The 14,575-nt window shown below is 59.4% G+C and overlaps 1 protein-coding gene and 1 long non-coding RNA gene across 9 annotated transcripts in view; one reads left to right on the forward strand and one right to left on the reverse strand.

The window, feature by feature from the left end:
* The window catches only part of LMF1 (lipase maturation factor 1), an 85,705-nt gene extending 79,448 nt beyond the window's left edge, over positions 1–6,257 (forward strand). For 5 of the 8 annotated variants that reach the window (XM_082713683.1, XM_082713688.1, XM_082713686.1 and 2 more), the window contains 5 exons: positions 328–511; positions 627–780; positions 896–1,079; positions 1,717–1,829; positions 2,125–2,344. In XM_082713683.1, the coding sequence (XP_082569809.1) occupies positions 328–511; positions 627–780; positions 896–1,079; positions 1,717–1,829; positions 2,125–2,299 (810 nt within the window). In that variant the 3' untranslated portion in view covers positions 2,300–2,344. Of the gene's footprint in view, positions 1–327; positions 512–626; positions 781–895; positions 1,080–1,716; positions 1,830–2,124; positions 2,345–4,444 lie in introns of those variants that run through there. The other 3 variants (XM_082713682.1, XM_082713684.1, XM_082713689.1) reach the window with 2 other exon arrangements.
* Positions 1–14,575, reverse strand: part of LOC309854513 — a 52,997-nt gene that overhangs the window by 7,464 nt on the left and 30,958 nt on the right. The gene's annotated exons all lie outside the window — the stretch shown is intronic.

The following is a 14,575-nucleotide window of genomic DNA, read 5'->3' on the forward strand; positions in this document are numbered from 1 at the left end:
GAGAGCCTCGTCTACCTCCCGCAGGACTGAGGATACCCGCGGACAGTCACCAGCACGACGGCCCCACACTCAAACTCCAGCCCCAGGCCGCACAAAGCCGCCGGCTCCCAGGTCTGTGGGTGGGCGTCGGGCAGCCCCAGAGGCTGGAACCAAGGTCCACAGGTTGGGGCACACCAGGGCTCTAGTAAGAACCGCCTCCGATCAGCTGAGGCGTGGGCACGCACGGGGCCTGGCCCTCCAGACGTCCCCCCACACCAGCACGGCAGCCGCCACGTCCTCCAGAGTCCACTGTGGGCCTAGGCTCAGACACTGCCCCATCCCCTCCAGGCGGTCCTCATCATCAGCGGGAACCTGAGCTTCCTGAACTGGCTGACCATGGTGCCCAGCGTGGCCTGCTTCGATGACGCCACCTTAGGGTTCTTGTTTCCCTCCGGGCCCGGTGGCCTCAAGGACCGAGTCCTGAAGCTGCAGGAGGAGGCCGCCCGAGGGCTCCGGCCCCCCCCGAGATACGGTGAGTGGACAGCAGAGCCACTAGCCAGAGTCACAGCTTGGGAGCAAGGGGCCGCCGAGGGTCTGAGCCCCGGAGCAGAGCTCAGCCCACCGTCCCCCTCTCTGCCCCCCACCAGGCTGCATGGTACGGCGGGCGGTGCATGTGGCCCTGGGCATCCTAGTGGCCTGGCTCAGTGTCCCCGTGGTCGTCAACCTGCTGAGTCCCACGCAGGTCATGAACACGTCCTTCAACCCTCTCAGGATCGTCAACACGTATGGCGCCTTCGGAAGGTACAGGCACGGCAGCTCCTTGCCCCATCCCCTGTGCGCACACGCGGGACCCAGGGCCCTGAGGGAGCCCCCCGACCCTCCATGTGCCACAGCCCCCTCCTTGGTCTCCCCACAGCATCACCAAGGAGCGCACAGAGGTCATCCTGCAGGGCACGGCCAGCCTCAACGCCAGCATGCCGGATGCCGTGTGGGAGGACTATGAGTTCAAGTGCAAGCCCGGTGACCCAGGGCGGCGGCTGTGCCTCATCTCCCCCTACCACTACCGCCTGGACTGGCTCATGTGGTTCGCAGCCTTCCAGGTAAGGCCTCTGCTGTCCTCCCCACCGGCTGGGTTCCCAAGGCTGCAGGCCCCACAGTGAGGACGCCCGAAGTGTGGCCGGTGGGGTGCGATCGCTGCCTCACATGACCACCCCACTGCGCACATCTTCCTTCTGGGTCTTTCCCTTGGTGTTCCTGCAAGCACAGGCCCTGCCTCTGGGCAGCAGGGCCCCTCCCAGGTGGGGTCTCCGCATCGCCTGGACCGCCTCCATTAAGGGTCTGTGGACGCAGAGGGCCACGGTGTCACTATCAGCGATGGCAGGACAGGCCTGGTAGGGCTGTCCCTGTCCCGTCTGCCTGTGCAGACGGTCGCTCACGTGCGACCCCCAGGGCTGGCAGGTGCCAACACTGAGAGGCCACCACTTCGCCCCCCCAGAAGGGGACCGCCGCAGGACTCCCCCCCTCCCGCCAAGAGGGGCCGTCCACAGACACCTGCCCAGTGAGCCAGGGCAGGCGCGGGCATGGGCCCACCTGCCGGGAGGGCTGACCCCTACCACACCTGAGGGGGCGCAGGCGGGGAGCTGAGGGCCCTGGGCCCACGGCTGGGTTGCCTCCCCCAGAGGGCTCCCTGCGTCCCCAGCTCTTCCCGGAGCCCGCGCCCTCTCCCTTCTCGCCCAGACCTACGAGCACCACGAGTGGATCCTGCACCTGGCAGGCAAGCTCCTGGCCAACGACGCAACGGCACTGTCCCTACTGGCCCTCAACCCTTTCGAGAACAGGGCGCCCCCCAGGTAGGTCCCCCCTCCTGCACGGGACCCCTGTGCACTGCAGCCTCTCAGGCCCCTCCTCCAGAGGCACCCGCAGCTAGCTTGGAACCCCTGCAACGTGCGGGTGCAGGTCCCCTGTGCTGGGAGCCCCCCCAGCCATGGCCAGTCCGCAGGGCCTGTGGGCTCCGGGCCTGAGGGCCCTTCTGCAGATGTCACCTGGGCCCCTGCGGTCCCTGGGCCGGGTCTGTGTGCCACTCCTTGGAGTGGCCACTCGGCAGGCAGCGGGACAGGCCGCCTGACCTGGGGTCTCCCCTCACAGGTGGGTCCGGGGAGAGCACTACAGGTACAAGTTCAGCCGCCCGGGGGGCCGGCACGCCGCTGCAGGCAAGTGGTGGGTCCGCAGGAGGCTCGGGCCCTACTTCCCCCCGGTCAGCCTCCCAGACCTGAAGGACTACTTCCAGTCGCGGGAGTGGCCATACCCCGAACTGCCGTAGGAGCGGCCCCGGGCCTGCGCGCAGACCAATAAAAGCAGGAGCCCAGCTGCTGGAGTGAAGGCTCGTGTGCCCGGGCCCCGCTGCCCTGCGTCCTGACCTCTTGGGAAGCAGGCTCAGAGAGCAGGGGCTCCCTGGGCCAGCGGGTCCCCTCCTTTCGTCCTGAGTTCGTTACACAGAGCCCCTGTAAAGCCCCTGACCCCGTGGTGTCCACTGGCACCTGCCGTACAAGGGAGGGCGGGTCCCCAGTCAGGCCCTTCTGCCCGGACAGCTGAGCCCCATTCACTGCCTGGTGTGGCCCCAAGGAAGCTGCCACTCCCTGTGCTCTTGGCCCCCGTGGCTATCCCCCCACATCCAGGATAAGCCTGGAAAAGGGAGAGGCCAAGGCAGCCATTCCTCCCCTCATGCCCACCCCCTTCTCAGAACCTTCGTGCCTCCCTAGGGGGGACGTGTCCAGCATCCAGAGGCATGGACAGAAGCCCCTTGTTCCTCCTCCGGTGGGCCACCTCCTCCCCCCTCCTTTTGACCACGTCCCCCCGCCCCCCGCCCCAACTCCCTGACCTGCAGAGGGGGCTCAGCTGGGGACATCAGGCCTGGGCCCTGGGCATGCCCGCTGCGGCTTGGGCGGGACGGGGTATTCCCGGTGTGGTGGGGCTTCCGGGCCCTCTGCCTCCAGACGTGTGTGCGGCCCCAGTCCTAAGGCCTGACGTGAGCTGCAAGCAAACTGCTCCCACCAAGGGCTGCACCCCTGCTGCACCAGCGGCCCAGCCCCTGCCCCGGTCACCCCTCCCTTTTCCAACAGCTCCCCTCCCTCCCTTCCCCGACCCAAAACCGCCTGGAGGGCCACACTGCTCCAGGGAGGGTCCCAGCGGGAACACGGTGGTTCAGGCAGGAGGCCTGGCTGGGGCAGGCACAAGTACGGGTCTGTGTGCGGCGCCCGCCCCTGAGAGCCTGCCCGGGGGGCTGGCCAGTCCAGGTGCCAACAGAGAGGCCGTGTTCCTACTCGCAGGGAAACAGGCTCCCAGTGTCTATCTCAGAACAGACGCAGCCTCAGACGGGGAGCCCGGAGCCAGCAAGTCTGCCCGTGGCCGCTGTACAGAGCGGAGCACCGGCCCGCCACGGCCTGGGCGGCCCTTCCTGGGGGGCCGTCCCGGGGACTCCGCCGCTGGCCAGGGGCACCACAGTGGGCAGGGACCCAAGGAGCTTACGCCTTGGCCCAGGCGGCCGCTGCCTGCCCTTGCTGCACGCCGGACTCCCTGTCCCCCGGGGCCTCAGAACCCCTGTCTGGGGGCTCCCCTCCAGGCCTCCGTCAGGCTCGGCACCACCCCCGGCCTCCCCGTACCCTTCGGAAGGCCTCGTGTCCCAGAGGCGCCCCTGTCCTGGGACAAGACAAACATGCTCACCGTGGAGGCCATGGCAGGGGACTCTGGGTCCCGGCCATGGGGCCTCTGACAGAGGAGCCCCCTCAGATCTCCCCCAGCCTCCACCCACATATCAGCACAGCTCCTCCGGAGGTCCCCCCCAGCTCGCTAGCACAAGCTCGGCAGCCACACACCTACACAGTCCTCAGGGCCACACTGCTCCTGGTCACACACAAGGCAGGTGGGGGCTCAGCCCGGCCCCCAGTGACGGGCAGCACCAATCCGGGCCGGGACAAGCGCCACTTCAGGAAGGGGAAAGGCCCAAACTCCATTTGCCTCCGCTCTGCCCGACCCTGCCCTCTCTTGGAATCCGCAGTTTCCACACAAGAAGGGTGGCTCGGGGACACGAGATGTGAGCCCACCATTCCCCACCAGGGCTGAGGGGCCGCTGGACTGCTGTGTCCAGGCGGACCGAGAACATCCTTTCCTCCCCGCTGGCGAGGACCAGATGTGGCAGAAGCAGTGGCTCAGGCTTCGTCAACACGCCAGAAACGCTGCCCTCACCTTCCCAGGGGTCGGGCGGGCGGGGGGGCCACCAAGGTTAAGGGAGGGGCTTGACCCAGGGGGCCGAGCCCTCTTGATCCCACTACTACACAAGGGGCCGTGTGGGAGGCAGGATGTGCGCCAGCCTCCGCCCAGCCATCGGGCGGGGGCATCTGCTGGGCCACCAGGAGGGTTCGCACCTCACTCAGATCTGAGAGCTGCGGGGGCGTCGGGTCTCTCGCAGTGCTCGGCACCTGACCTGGGACGGCCCTGTGCTCTGCGGGCCCCTGCTGCGGGAGGACAGACACCACGGTGAACCCAAGAATGTGATGGGTCACCGCCACTGGCCCAGATGGGGCCCGAAGACCGAGCGGTTCCTGCCCCCGACGGTTCCACTCGGTTTCTGGTGCAACTACTCCCGCTGTTCGCCTCGTGTCCCTGTGACCTTGGGAGCGGTCCCTGACTTGGGCGAGATGGCCCTTCTCCATTCCCGATGCTGATTTTGGCCTTTCCCCTCTTACCTCCTCATCAGTCTCGAAGCCCCGACACAAGGTTTTCCTGTCAGCTCTGCTGTCGCTGGTCCGTCCAACAGGTCCCAGTGCTCGCTCGCTGCCATCTTGGGCTGAAAACTCCCGTTTCTTTCTATTCCTCCTCCTGCTCTCGGGGAGACGCAGCTGGAGGCTCCAGCCGCAGGCTCTGCCAGACACAGCGAGCCTTCCTGGAATTCTAGAAATGCTGATCTCCCCGTTAACGTGTCAGACCAACAGAGGTGGGGGTTTTGGTTGCCAGAGGAGTGCATGTGGGGCTGTCCCCTCCGCTGTCCCCCCAGCATTTGCCGCCGACCCACACCTCGGCCCCAATGCCCCACAGCACCCTTCAGACTGACGTCCCTCTCAGACACGAACCGGCTCGGGGAAGGACGGCCTCCGCGGTCCCCCGGTGGCTGCTTGCCTCCCTCTGCCCAGAAGCCCCCTGCTCCCTGGGTCCGCTCCCCATGTCGACCCCTGCCCTGCGTGCAGCATGAAGACGCCTCCGCCCCGGGGGATGCAGCTTCCAAACCCCGCTGCGAAATGGGGCTCACGGCCACGAACAGACCTTTAAGATGAAACAGTTGCGCCTTTAGCTTCCCTGACAGGAAGTGGAAACAAACACCCACGGGAAAGCGAGCGGAAATCAGGGCCACTGCGGTGGACCTTCCGCAGGTCCCAGGAGCCGCGACAACACCATGAAGTGGCGGCAGCAGAACCAGATCCCCACAGCGAAGTGGACGAAATCCCGGAAGCCCGCAGCCACCGCAAATGACTCAGGAAGAGATGAAGTCGCCAACTTTCACAGTGTGAAGAGGCATCCGTGTAGACACCTCCCACCAGAGACAGCGCTAGCCCAGGCAGCCTCACTGTGTGCTCCCCAGGACGGGCAAGAACGGGCGCTGGCCCTTCCCAAACGCTCCCCAAAATCAGAGAAGGGAGCGCTTCCCGACTCCTCTCACAGGCCTGGTTTACCCTGATTAACCCCAAGATGCCAGCATCTCTCAGGATTTTTGCCGGAAGCAAACGCCCTCAACGAAACAGCAGCATGACAGATGGACGCCGCGCCGTGCCCAGGTGGGATCGGTGGGTCCCTCGCGCCCACAGAACGTGGGGGAGTGGGGGGGCACGGTCCTCTCGACAGACGCAGGAAAAGCATTTGACACAATCCAAAGCCCGTTCATGAGCAAAGCCACTCTGGAATAATAGTGATGATAAAATGTCGTCAGTGAACCCACAGCCAACAGCGAACGTGAAGACCTTCCTGCAGAGCCAGACAGACGAGAGAGGCCGCTGCCATCCATGCTCATAACGGCGACTAAAGTTCCAGCCAGCACCGCTGGTCAAAACACTAAAACGCTTCAGGGGCACCTGGGGGGTTAAAGCCTCTGCCTTCAGCTTAGGTCATGATCCCAGGGTCCTGGGATCGAGCCCTGCGTCGGGCTCTCTGCTCAGCAGGAGCCTGCTCCCCCCTCCCCGCGTACTTGTGATCTCTGCCAAATAAATAATAAAATCTTTAAAAATAAAAAATTTTTAAAAATAAAGTTTTAATAAAGTAAAAAGAAAGTAAAATTACCTCTAATTCACAGATGACATGATCCTCTAGAAAAAAATCCCAAATGATCCACCAAAGAAATGCGCTAGAGCTAACGAACCAGCTGAGCAGAGCGGCAGGTACAGAACCAGCACCGAAGACCAGCGACGAGGAGTCGGAAACCGAAACCATGACAACAGGCTCACTCACCACTGCACCCAACAATAATAAAAAACACCTTCCAAAAGACTGAACCAGGGGCACCTGGGTGGCTCAGTGGGTTAAAGCCTCTGCCTTCGGCTCAGGTCATGGTCCCAGGGTCCTAGGATCGAGCCCCGCATCGGGCTCTCTGCTCAGCAGGGAGCCTGCTTCCTCCACTCTCTCTCTCTCGCTGCCTGCCTCTCTGCCTACTTGTGATCTCTGTCAAATAAATAAAATCTTTAAAAAAAATAAAAATAAAAAAAATAAAAAAGACTGAACCAAGGAGGCAAAACCCCTACACGCTGAGAGCCACGTGATGCAGCTGAAACCTGCCGTGAACAAGGCGGAGGGCAGGGGAGAGACGCATGCCTGCAAGCTGGGGACAACAGTGACAAGACGTGGAACCAGCCAAGGCCGTCTGCGGGCCCAGCGAACCCTCTCCGGACACTCCAACGGCCTTGCTGTGTAGAAACGGAGCCAACGCTCAAGTTCACAGGGAACCGCAAAGGGCCGCAAATAATAGAAACAACCGTTAGAAAGACAGTGGAAGCTTCATGTTTCCTGACCTGAAAACTTAATACAAAGCTACAGCCATCGAAACGGTGTGGTCCTGCCGTGGCCACCGACCTGTGGACAAGAGGAACAGAACGGAAGCCTCGTGAACCCTCACTCAAGTGGTCAATGATTCTTGACAAGGATGCCATGACCGCTTCGTGGGAAAAGGGCAGTTGGGCGGGAGAGCAAGAGCTAGAGCACTGAAGAACGGAGCTGGGCGCTCGGAAATCAACCCAGAAAAGGGGCGCCTGGGTGGCTCACTGGGTTAAAGCCTCTGCCTGCAGCTTGGGTTGTGACCCCAGGGTCCTGGGATCAAGCCCCACATGGGGTGATTCTGGTTCAGCAGGGAGCCTGCTTCCTCCTCTCTCTCTGCCTGCCTCTCTGCCTACTTGTGATCTGTCAAATAAATAAATAAAATCTTTTTAAAAAATAATTAAACAATAAAATTCCCAGAAGAAAACATGAATTTAACAATGGATTCTGAGGACACCAACGGCAGGAGCAGCAAAAGGAGAACCAGATAGACTGGACAACAAGGAATTTAAAACTTTTGTGCACCTGAGGACGTTATCAGGAAAGTGAAAAGACAAGCCACAGAGTGGGAGAAAATATTTGCACATCATCTACCTGGTAAGAGTCTTGTATCCAGGACATACGTGGAACTTGTGCAGCTGAGCATCAAAGACGACAAACCCTAGTTCAAAAGGACTTGATCGGGGCGCCTGGGGGGGCTTAGTGTGTTAGGCCTATGTCTTCAGTTCAGGCTCCCGGGATCGAGCCCCACATCGGGCTCCCCGCTCAGCATCGAGCCTGCTTCTATCTCTCCCTCTGCCGGCTGCTCTACCTGCTTGAGCTCGCCCGCACGCACGCTTGCTCTCTCTGACAAATACATAAAATCTTTAATTAAAAAAAAGGACTTGATCAGCCCTTTTTTCCAACGAAGAGACACAAGTGGCCATAAAGCACACAAAAGGATACTCAGCATCTTTAGTCAGTATAACACATGTGAAAAGCACAGTGAGGTACTACTCCACACCCACTTGCATGGCTGAGGTTTGTTTTTATTTTAGGATTTTAATTATCTGAAAGAGATCACAAGTAGGCATAGAGGCGGGGGTGGGGGGAGCAGGCTCCCCGCTGAGCAGGGAGCCCAATATGGGGCTCGACCCCAGGACCCCGAGATCATGACCTGAGCCGAAGGCAGACGCTCGACCCACTGAGCCACCCAGGTGCCCAAAATGTGGATAAACCTTGAAAGTATTATGCTCAGTGAAAAGCCAGACACAAAAGCTCACCTACCATACAGTTCTATTTATGTGAAATATCTAGAACAGGTTAGTGTGTAGAGACGGAAAAATTAATGATTGCGAAGGCTGGGGTGAGGGGAGAAGGAAGAGTGACCAAATCATGGGGAGAGGGATTCGTTCTGAGGGCATCAAACAGTTTAGAACTCGACAGGGGCGGTGATGACCAAACACTGATACACTAAATACCACCAACTGGTCGTTAAAACGAGTAACTCTGGGGGCACCTGGGTGGCTCAGTGGGTTAAGCCTCTGCCTTCAGCTCGGGTCATGATCTCAGGTCCTGGGATTGAGCCCCGTATCAGGCTCTCTGCTCAGTGGAGGGCCTGCTTCCCCCTCTCTCTCTGCCTGCCTCTCTGCCTGCTTGTGATCTCTCTCTGTGTGTCTAATAAATAAATAAAATCTTAAAAAAAAAAAAAAAACGAGTAACTCTGTGCTAATGTCAGTTTGACCTCAATTTTTAAAAATAAAACAGAAGCCAAAAAAAATTTCTAAGTGTCCCAAGGCCCTAGGTCTCCCTCTCTCAGAGGCCAGGAGACCTCACATTGCCAAGATCTAGTAGGCGTACAGGGCAGCTAAGCAGATAAAACACTTGTCTCTCTTGTGTTAAGTGTGCGGGGCTAGATTCTCTTAAGGCCAAAACATAAGGGGGTGCTCAGCCAGTGAGACAGAAAGTGGGTGTTCAGGGCCAACATACGACCACACATGAACTCTCTTACAGATGTGCAGCTACCGACTGGTCATGGAAATTTTGAGTAAAGAGCAGCCATGCTTACACGACACATAAACCTTTTGCCGTCTAGATGGCTTTCTGCCAAGGCTGCCTGCCCTGCCCTCACCTGGAATCAGCTCGACACTAGCACAGATGGGGTTCTGCCTCACCTCTTCAAGGTGAGTGGCCACCTTGCTCCACTGGGACTGAGCTGGCTGGGTGGACAGCAGACTGTGGGAAAGAACCACCTTGTCCTGAAGACATGTAGGACTCCTTAAATGGCCTTTGAATAAAACCAGAAGCCTTTCAGGGCCAAAACATTTGAGAACAAAACCAATGAAACCCAGTCTGGTCCTTTGAAAATACTAGAGAAATAGATAAACGTCTAGCTACAAAATCAAGGGGAAAGGAGTGAAAATACAGGTCATCAATACCAAGAAGGAAAGCAGAGTCATCACTACAGGTCCTACGACACTGAAAGGGAAATGAGAATATTATCGACTTCATTCTCATGGATTTCACTTACTAGATGAAATGAAAACAATTCCACGAAAGATGTAAGTTACTAAAACTGAGTTACAAAGAAACAAAACCGAGGCACCTGGGTGGCTCAGTGGGTTAAAGTCTCTGCCTTCGGCTCAGGTCATGATCCCAGGGTCCTAGGATCGAGCCCTGCATTGGGCTCTCTGCTCAGCAGGGAGCCTGCTTCCCTCTCTCTGCCTGCCTCTCTGCATGCTTGTGATCTCTGTCTGTCAAATAAATAAAATCTTAAAACAACAACAACAACAAAAGAAACAAAACCCAAGGAGCCCCATAACAATGAAATGAATTGAATTTGTGAATAAAAACCTCACAAAGAAAATTTCAGGCTGGGGTGACTTAGATGAGAAAACACACTCGGTCTGTTCCACCCAACATTTAATGGAGAGAAGTAGCCCAAACACTCCCGCACTGCTGGTCAGAACAGGAAAAGGTGCAAATGTTTAGCGAAAACACTAAACATATTCCACCATACGACCCAGCCATTTTACATATCTACCAAGAGACATGATGAAACAGACCTGTGAGCAATGCCTTTAGCAGATTTATTCAGAGTAGCCAAGAACTAAGAAACAGCCCAAGGGTCCATGAGCAGAAGAGGGGACAAGTCCACTGCGTTGTATCCACCGGCGACAGATTTTATTGACATGCGTTAACACATTTGAATCTCAGAACCATGCTGAACTAATAATGAATCCAGAGACAGAAGAATATGCACCAAAGGATTCCATTTATGTGGAACTCTAAGAAGAAAAAAAGCCTCAGCTGCAGTGACAGAAAACAGGTCAGTGATCACCTAGGGCCATGCTGGGGAGGGGCTGACTGGGAAGCAGGAACAAGGGAGGATGTGGGGGCTGGAAACATCTCAGCCACATGGTGGGTAACATGGTGTGCACACTTGCCAAATCCATGAAGCTGTACACTTAAAGTGGGTACATTTTTTACATTTAATTTTTTGAGAGAGAGAAAATGAGAGAGAAGGAGCATGGGGGAGAGGGTCAGAGGGAGAAGCAGACTCTCCACCAAGCAGGGATCCCAATGTGGGACTCGATCTCAGGACTCCAGGATCATGACCTGAGCCAAAGGCAGTTGCTTAACCAACTGAGCCACTCAGGTTCCCAAAGTAGGTGCATTTTGTGTAAATTGCAACGGACCCTCCAAACAAAGCTCTGATTTGTAGTGTTTTAATTTCCACAACTTAAGTACACCCACTGCACCTGGTTTCAAGCAAGCAACATGTCATCACTCAGTGCAGAGCAGAGAAGGCTAAGGGGCCAGCTCTTGAGCCGTGTGGGCCAGCACTGGCTCCTGTACGCTACCACCTGCGCCTCAAAAAAGTTGTTTCTGAAAACAAAAGATGACAAAGAGACCCTGAAACATCCCCAACACGCAGTGGCGATGCCATGTGCTGATGGAGACACAGAGCAATTGAAATGCCTGTGGGGCCCAGCAGCTCCCCACCCTCCGTGTGTACACAGTGGACGCGTGGATAGGTGCCCCAAGGAGGCGCCACCGAGGGTCACAGCAGCCCTGCTCCTAAAGACAAAAACGGCCAGCAACTCATCGCCAAGAGCAGGACGGATGACTGGCGCTCGTGGAATCGCTTCCAGCAGAGAGGAGGACAGTCTGCAAGGTCGGGCAGACGGGGTGAGTGGCGCAGGTGTGCCGGGCCGCAGGCGGCGTCCTGACGTGCGCAGACGCGCGGGAGCACTGGGGGCCCCACCCAGCCAGGCTGATGACACGAACGGACGCTGGGGCCACCAGGGGTCTGGTTCTTGGCTCTTGGTTGTTCAACGGACACTCGGTCAAGTTCTCGCGAGCACATGGTCTGTGGACTCTTGCGTGAGTTCCAATTACGAAAATATTTAAAAAAAGAAAACCCATGTTTCCGTGGTCAAGCATGAGAGCCTGCTTTGTTTCCAGTACGTTTGCCACAACAGGCGCCACATGGCGAGTCTTTTCACAGACACGCAAGAAAGTGTAAGCAGAATGCATGCGTGCGTCCCCTTGAGTCCCGGTGTCCTTAAGTCCCCGTCTTCCTGTGTGTCTTGACGGCACCACGGCTTGTTGCCGTCCCTCCCCACCCTCCATTCCCACTCTTTCAAAGCGTCTTCTGTCTTCTTTCTAAGCAGCCTCAGGACCTGCTCCAGCCCCGGCAGGGACTGGGAAAGCCTCGCGTGCCCCCTCTCTCCAGAAAGGGCTCCAGGCCGGTGGCTCGGTCCCCCCGTGAGCGTGCACGTAGCTACCCAGAGGCAGCGTAAAACCAGAGGGACACGCGCGAACCCGACAAAGCGTCACACAGCACCGAGGACCGGCCAGCCGCCCTGCTCCCACCCACGTCTACCTGCAAGGACACCTCGGTTTAAGACCGAGAGCCAGGAAAGCAGTGACAGGCAAAGCCAATGAGACCAGATGATGCCTCCTGTTGAGGGGCAACTGATGCCTTTGTCCTCAGGGAGGGTCGCCGGCAAGGCACCTCCTCCTGGCGCTGGCCGTTGCTGCACCTGGGCCTCGGAGGCCACTGCGCCAGCCCTGCAGCTGCAGGCCTCTCTGTGCTGGGCGCACATTTGCATCTCAATACCCCGATTAATATTTAAGGAGCCAGCTGTCTGCGCCACATGGGAAGGGGGGGAACCGCCTTGTTCCTTTAAGGGGTGGGCTCAAGGCTCTCCGTCATCTCCCCTCCGGGTCTTCACACTCACGCAATTCTTCTCCGTGAAAAAATACCGAGCGCCATTAGCGAGTTATCAGGGCCCGACTGTGTCTCCATCAATGGCCCTCAGTCCATTGTGGCCATCATGCAGCTGCAGGGCTGGCGCAGAGCAAGCTGCCGGGCTGGGCTCGGTCCCTCTGTCTGTCCGTTGTCACCGGGCACCGCGTCCAGCGTGGCCTGTCACTGCCCCGTCAAACGGAAGTGGACAGCATGTTCAGAGCTCCCGCACTGCCCTGGGGGTCAAGCCAGCCAGCACCCCCAACCAGCCCAGGGGGCCACCGGCCCCGCTGCTCTCCCCCAATCCCCACACGGCCACCAGCGCTGAGGCCTCCCTTGCTGGCCACCGCCCCGAGCAGGGTCTTGGCTCACAAGTCTGCCCGGAGGCCTCCTCTGGCCTCCTCTGGGGATCTCTGGGCAGGCATCAGTTGTAGGGAGTTCAGTGATGTCCCCCAGAACTCAGAACCTCAGAACATGACTCTCCGGAAAGAGTCTTTGCAGGTGTAATTAACTAAGAAGAGGTCATGCTGGGGGAGGGCGGGCCCCGAATCCAGTGTCTGGTCCTTGTAGTAAGAGGAAACAGGCACAGGGAAAAGACCATGCGACCCCAGATCCCCTGTCCCCAAAAAGCGACACACCCAGCAACAGTGGAGGCAGAGATCTGGGCCCAAGAGAGCCCGCATACCCAGGACGGCCACTCAGAGCTCCCCTCCTTTCCAACCTGGGGGGCAGGGGCCAGGTGCCTCCTGGGACAGCAGCCCCACCAAGGTCGGGGAGCAGGGAAGCAGGGGCAACAGCCCTCCCAAGCGCCGTCTGGCCTCCTGACCACACCTGCCCTCGTGAGTCCTGGGCCCCCTTCAAGCCCAAGCACCCAGCCAGGAACCACCTGAGACCCTTCACCCACACCCGGGGGCGGGCATCTCACTGTCAACACATAGGAATGCCTGGGTCACCGCATTCCTGGCGGCCTCAGCTGGGCACTCACGGGAGGCGGGGCCTCCACCTACAGAGGGCAAGGGTCACAGGCCCTCGCACTGGTGGGATTTGGCTTCCCCCAGCCCCCACCCAAGGGCAGGTCTAGAGAAAGTCACTCCTCAGAGCTCTTCTGCAAATTCCTCCCCAGACGGCATGGCGAGGCCCCCAGACCCGCACACCGCCGCAGTCCTGCCCACCAGGCAGAAGAGGCAGAGTCACGGGCAGCACCCACGCTCTCCCACGGCCGTGCGGGCTCAGGGGTACGGCCTGACGGACTTAACACGCCATTTCCCCCGACGAAGACCCCAAGGACCGGCTCTGCCCTGGCCAAGGGGAAACAGGGCCCAGGTCAGGCTCTGCGCACCTACCTGCTGGGAGGGGACCTGCCCGTCCCCATCCCAGCACTGCTCCCGCCGCTGGACACCTACGGGGTCCCTGACCCAGAAACTCTGCCGCCTCCGCTTTTCCCAGCCCAGGGTGTCGGGCGAAGCCAACCCACGAAGAGTCAGGAGAGTTCGCCCAGCCACTCCCGTCCCTGCCACTGGGGACTGGGGGAGTCTGGGGACTCAGAGGCGAGGCCTGGGCAGCTGCACTGTCGCCAGCACTCAAGGTTTCCACGAGGAACACATGCAGGCCGGGCAGACCGGCGGCAGATTCTTGCCAAACCTCTGAGAAAGCCTCTGGTTTCCGAGCGTGGGGCTGGGAACTGCAGACCGGGGCGGCGGGCTGACCTGTGTCCTGGAGTTTCCCGAGGAGGAGGGATGCCCATGCCCTGGGGAGAGAAATCGAAGGATGCCCAGAGACAGCGAGGGCACTGGTGAGGGCCTGTGAGCGCAGCCGCGGCGGGGACGCCCCCGCGTCCAGACATGTGCGCACAAATGTGCGGCAGCACCGACGGCCGCGTGTGCCAGTGTCACACTGTCCCAGACGGCACGAGCAGCTGGAGCGCCCGCAGCCGGGAGTGACCGCACAGGCCAACCGTCCGCCCCGGGGGCCTGCGGCGGGGGCGCCCACGCCGAGGGCATCTGCCCCAAGGGGCAGCCATGTGCCCAAGGCATCGGCCGCCCTTTCCCCCTACAGGGAGCTCCCCACGAGCTTCGGGATGCCAGAGGAAGAACCCCTCTGGGTTCAGACGCCCCTTCCAAAGGGAGGTCCACCAGCCCGGGGGTGGAGTGGGGGCATCCACGGCCCGCTGGCGCCCACACCCTCAGTCTCGCTGACCCACCCCTGTGCCCCCTCAGGATGCCCACCAGTGTGCTGGCCACAGCTTTCCGAGAGCCCCGGAAAGTGCCAGGAGGACAGTAACTATCTGCAGGG

This window comes from Mustela nivalis (genome assembly GCF_964662115.1).
Source record: "Mustela nivalis genome assembly, chromosome: 19".
NCBI lineage: Eukaryota > Metazoa > Chordata > Mammalia > Carnivora > Mustelidae > Mustela > Mustela nivalis.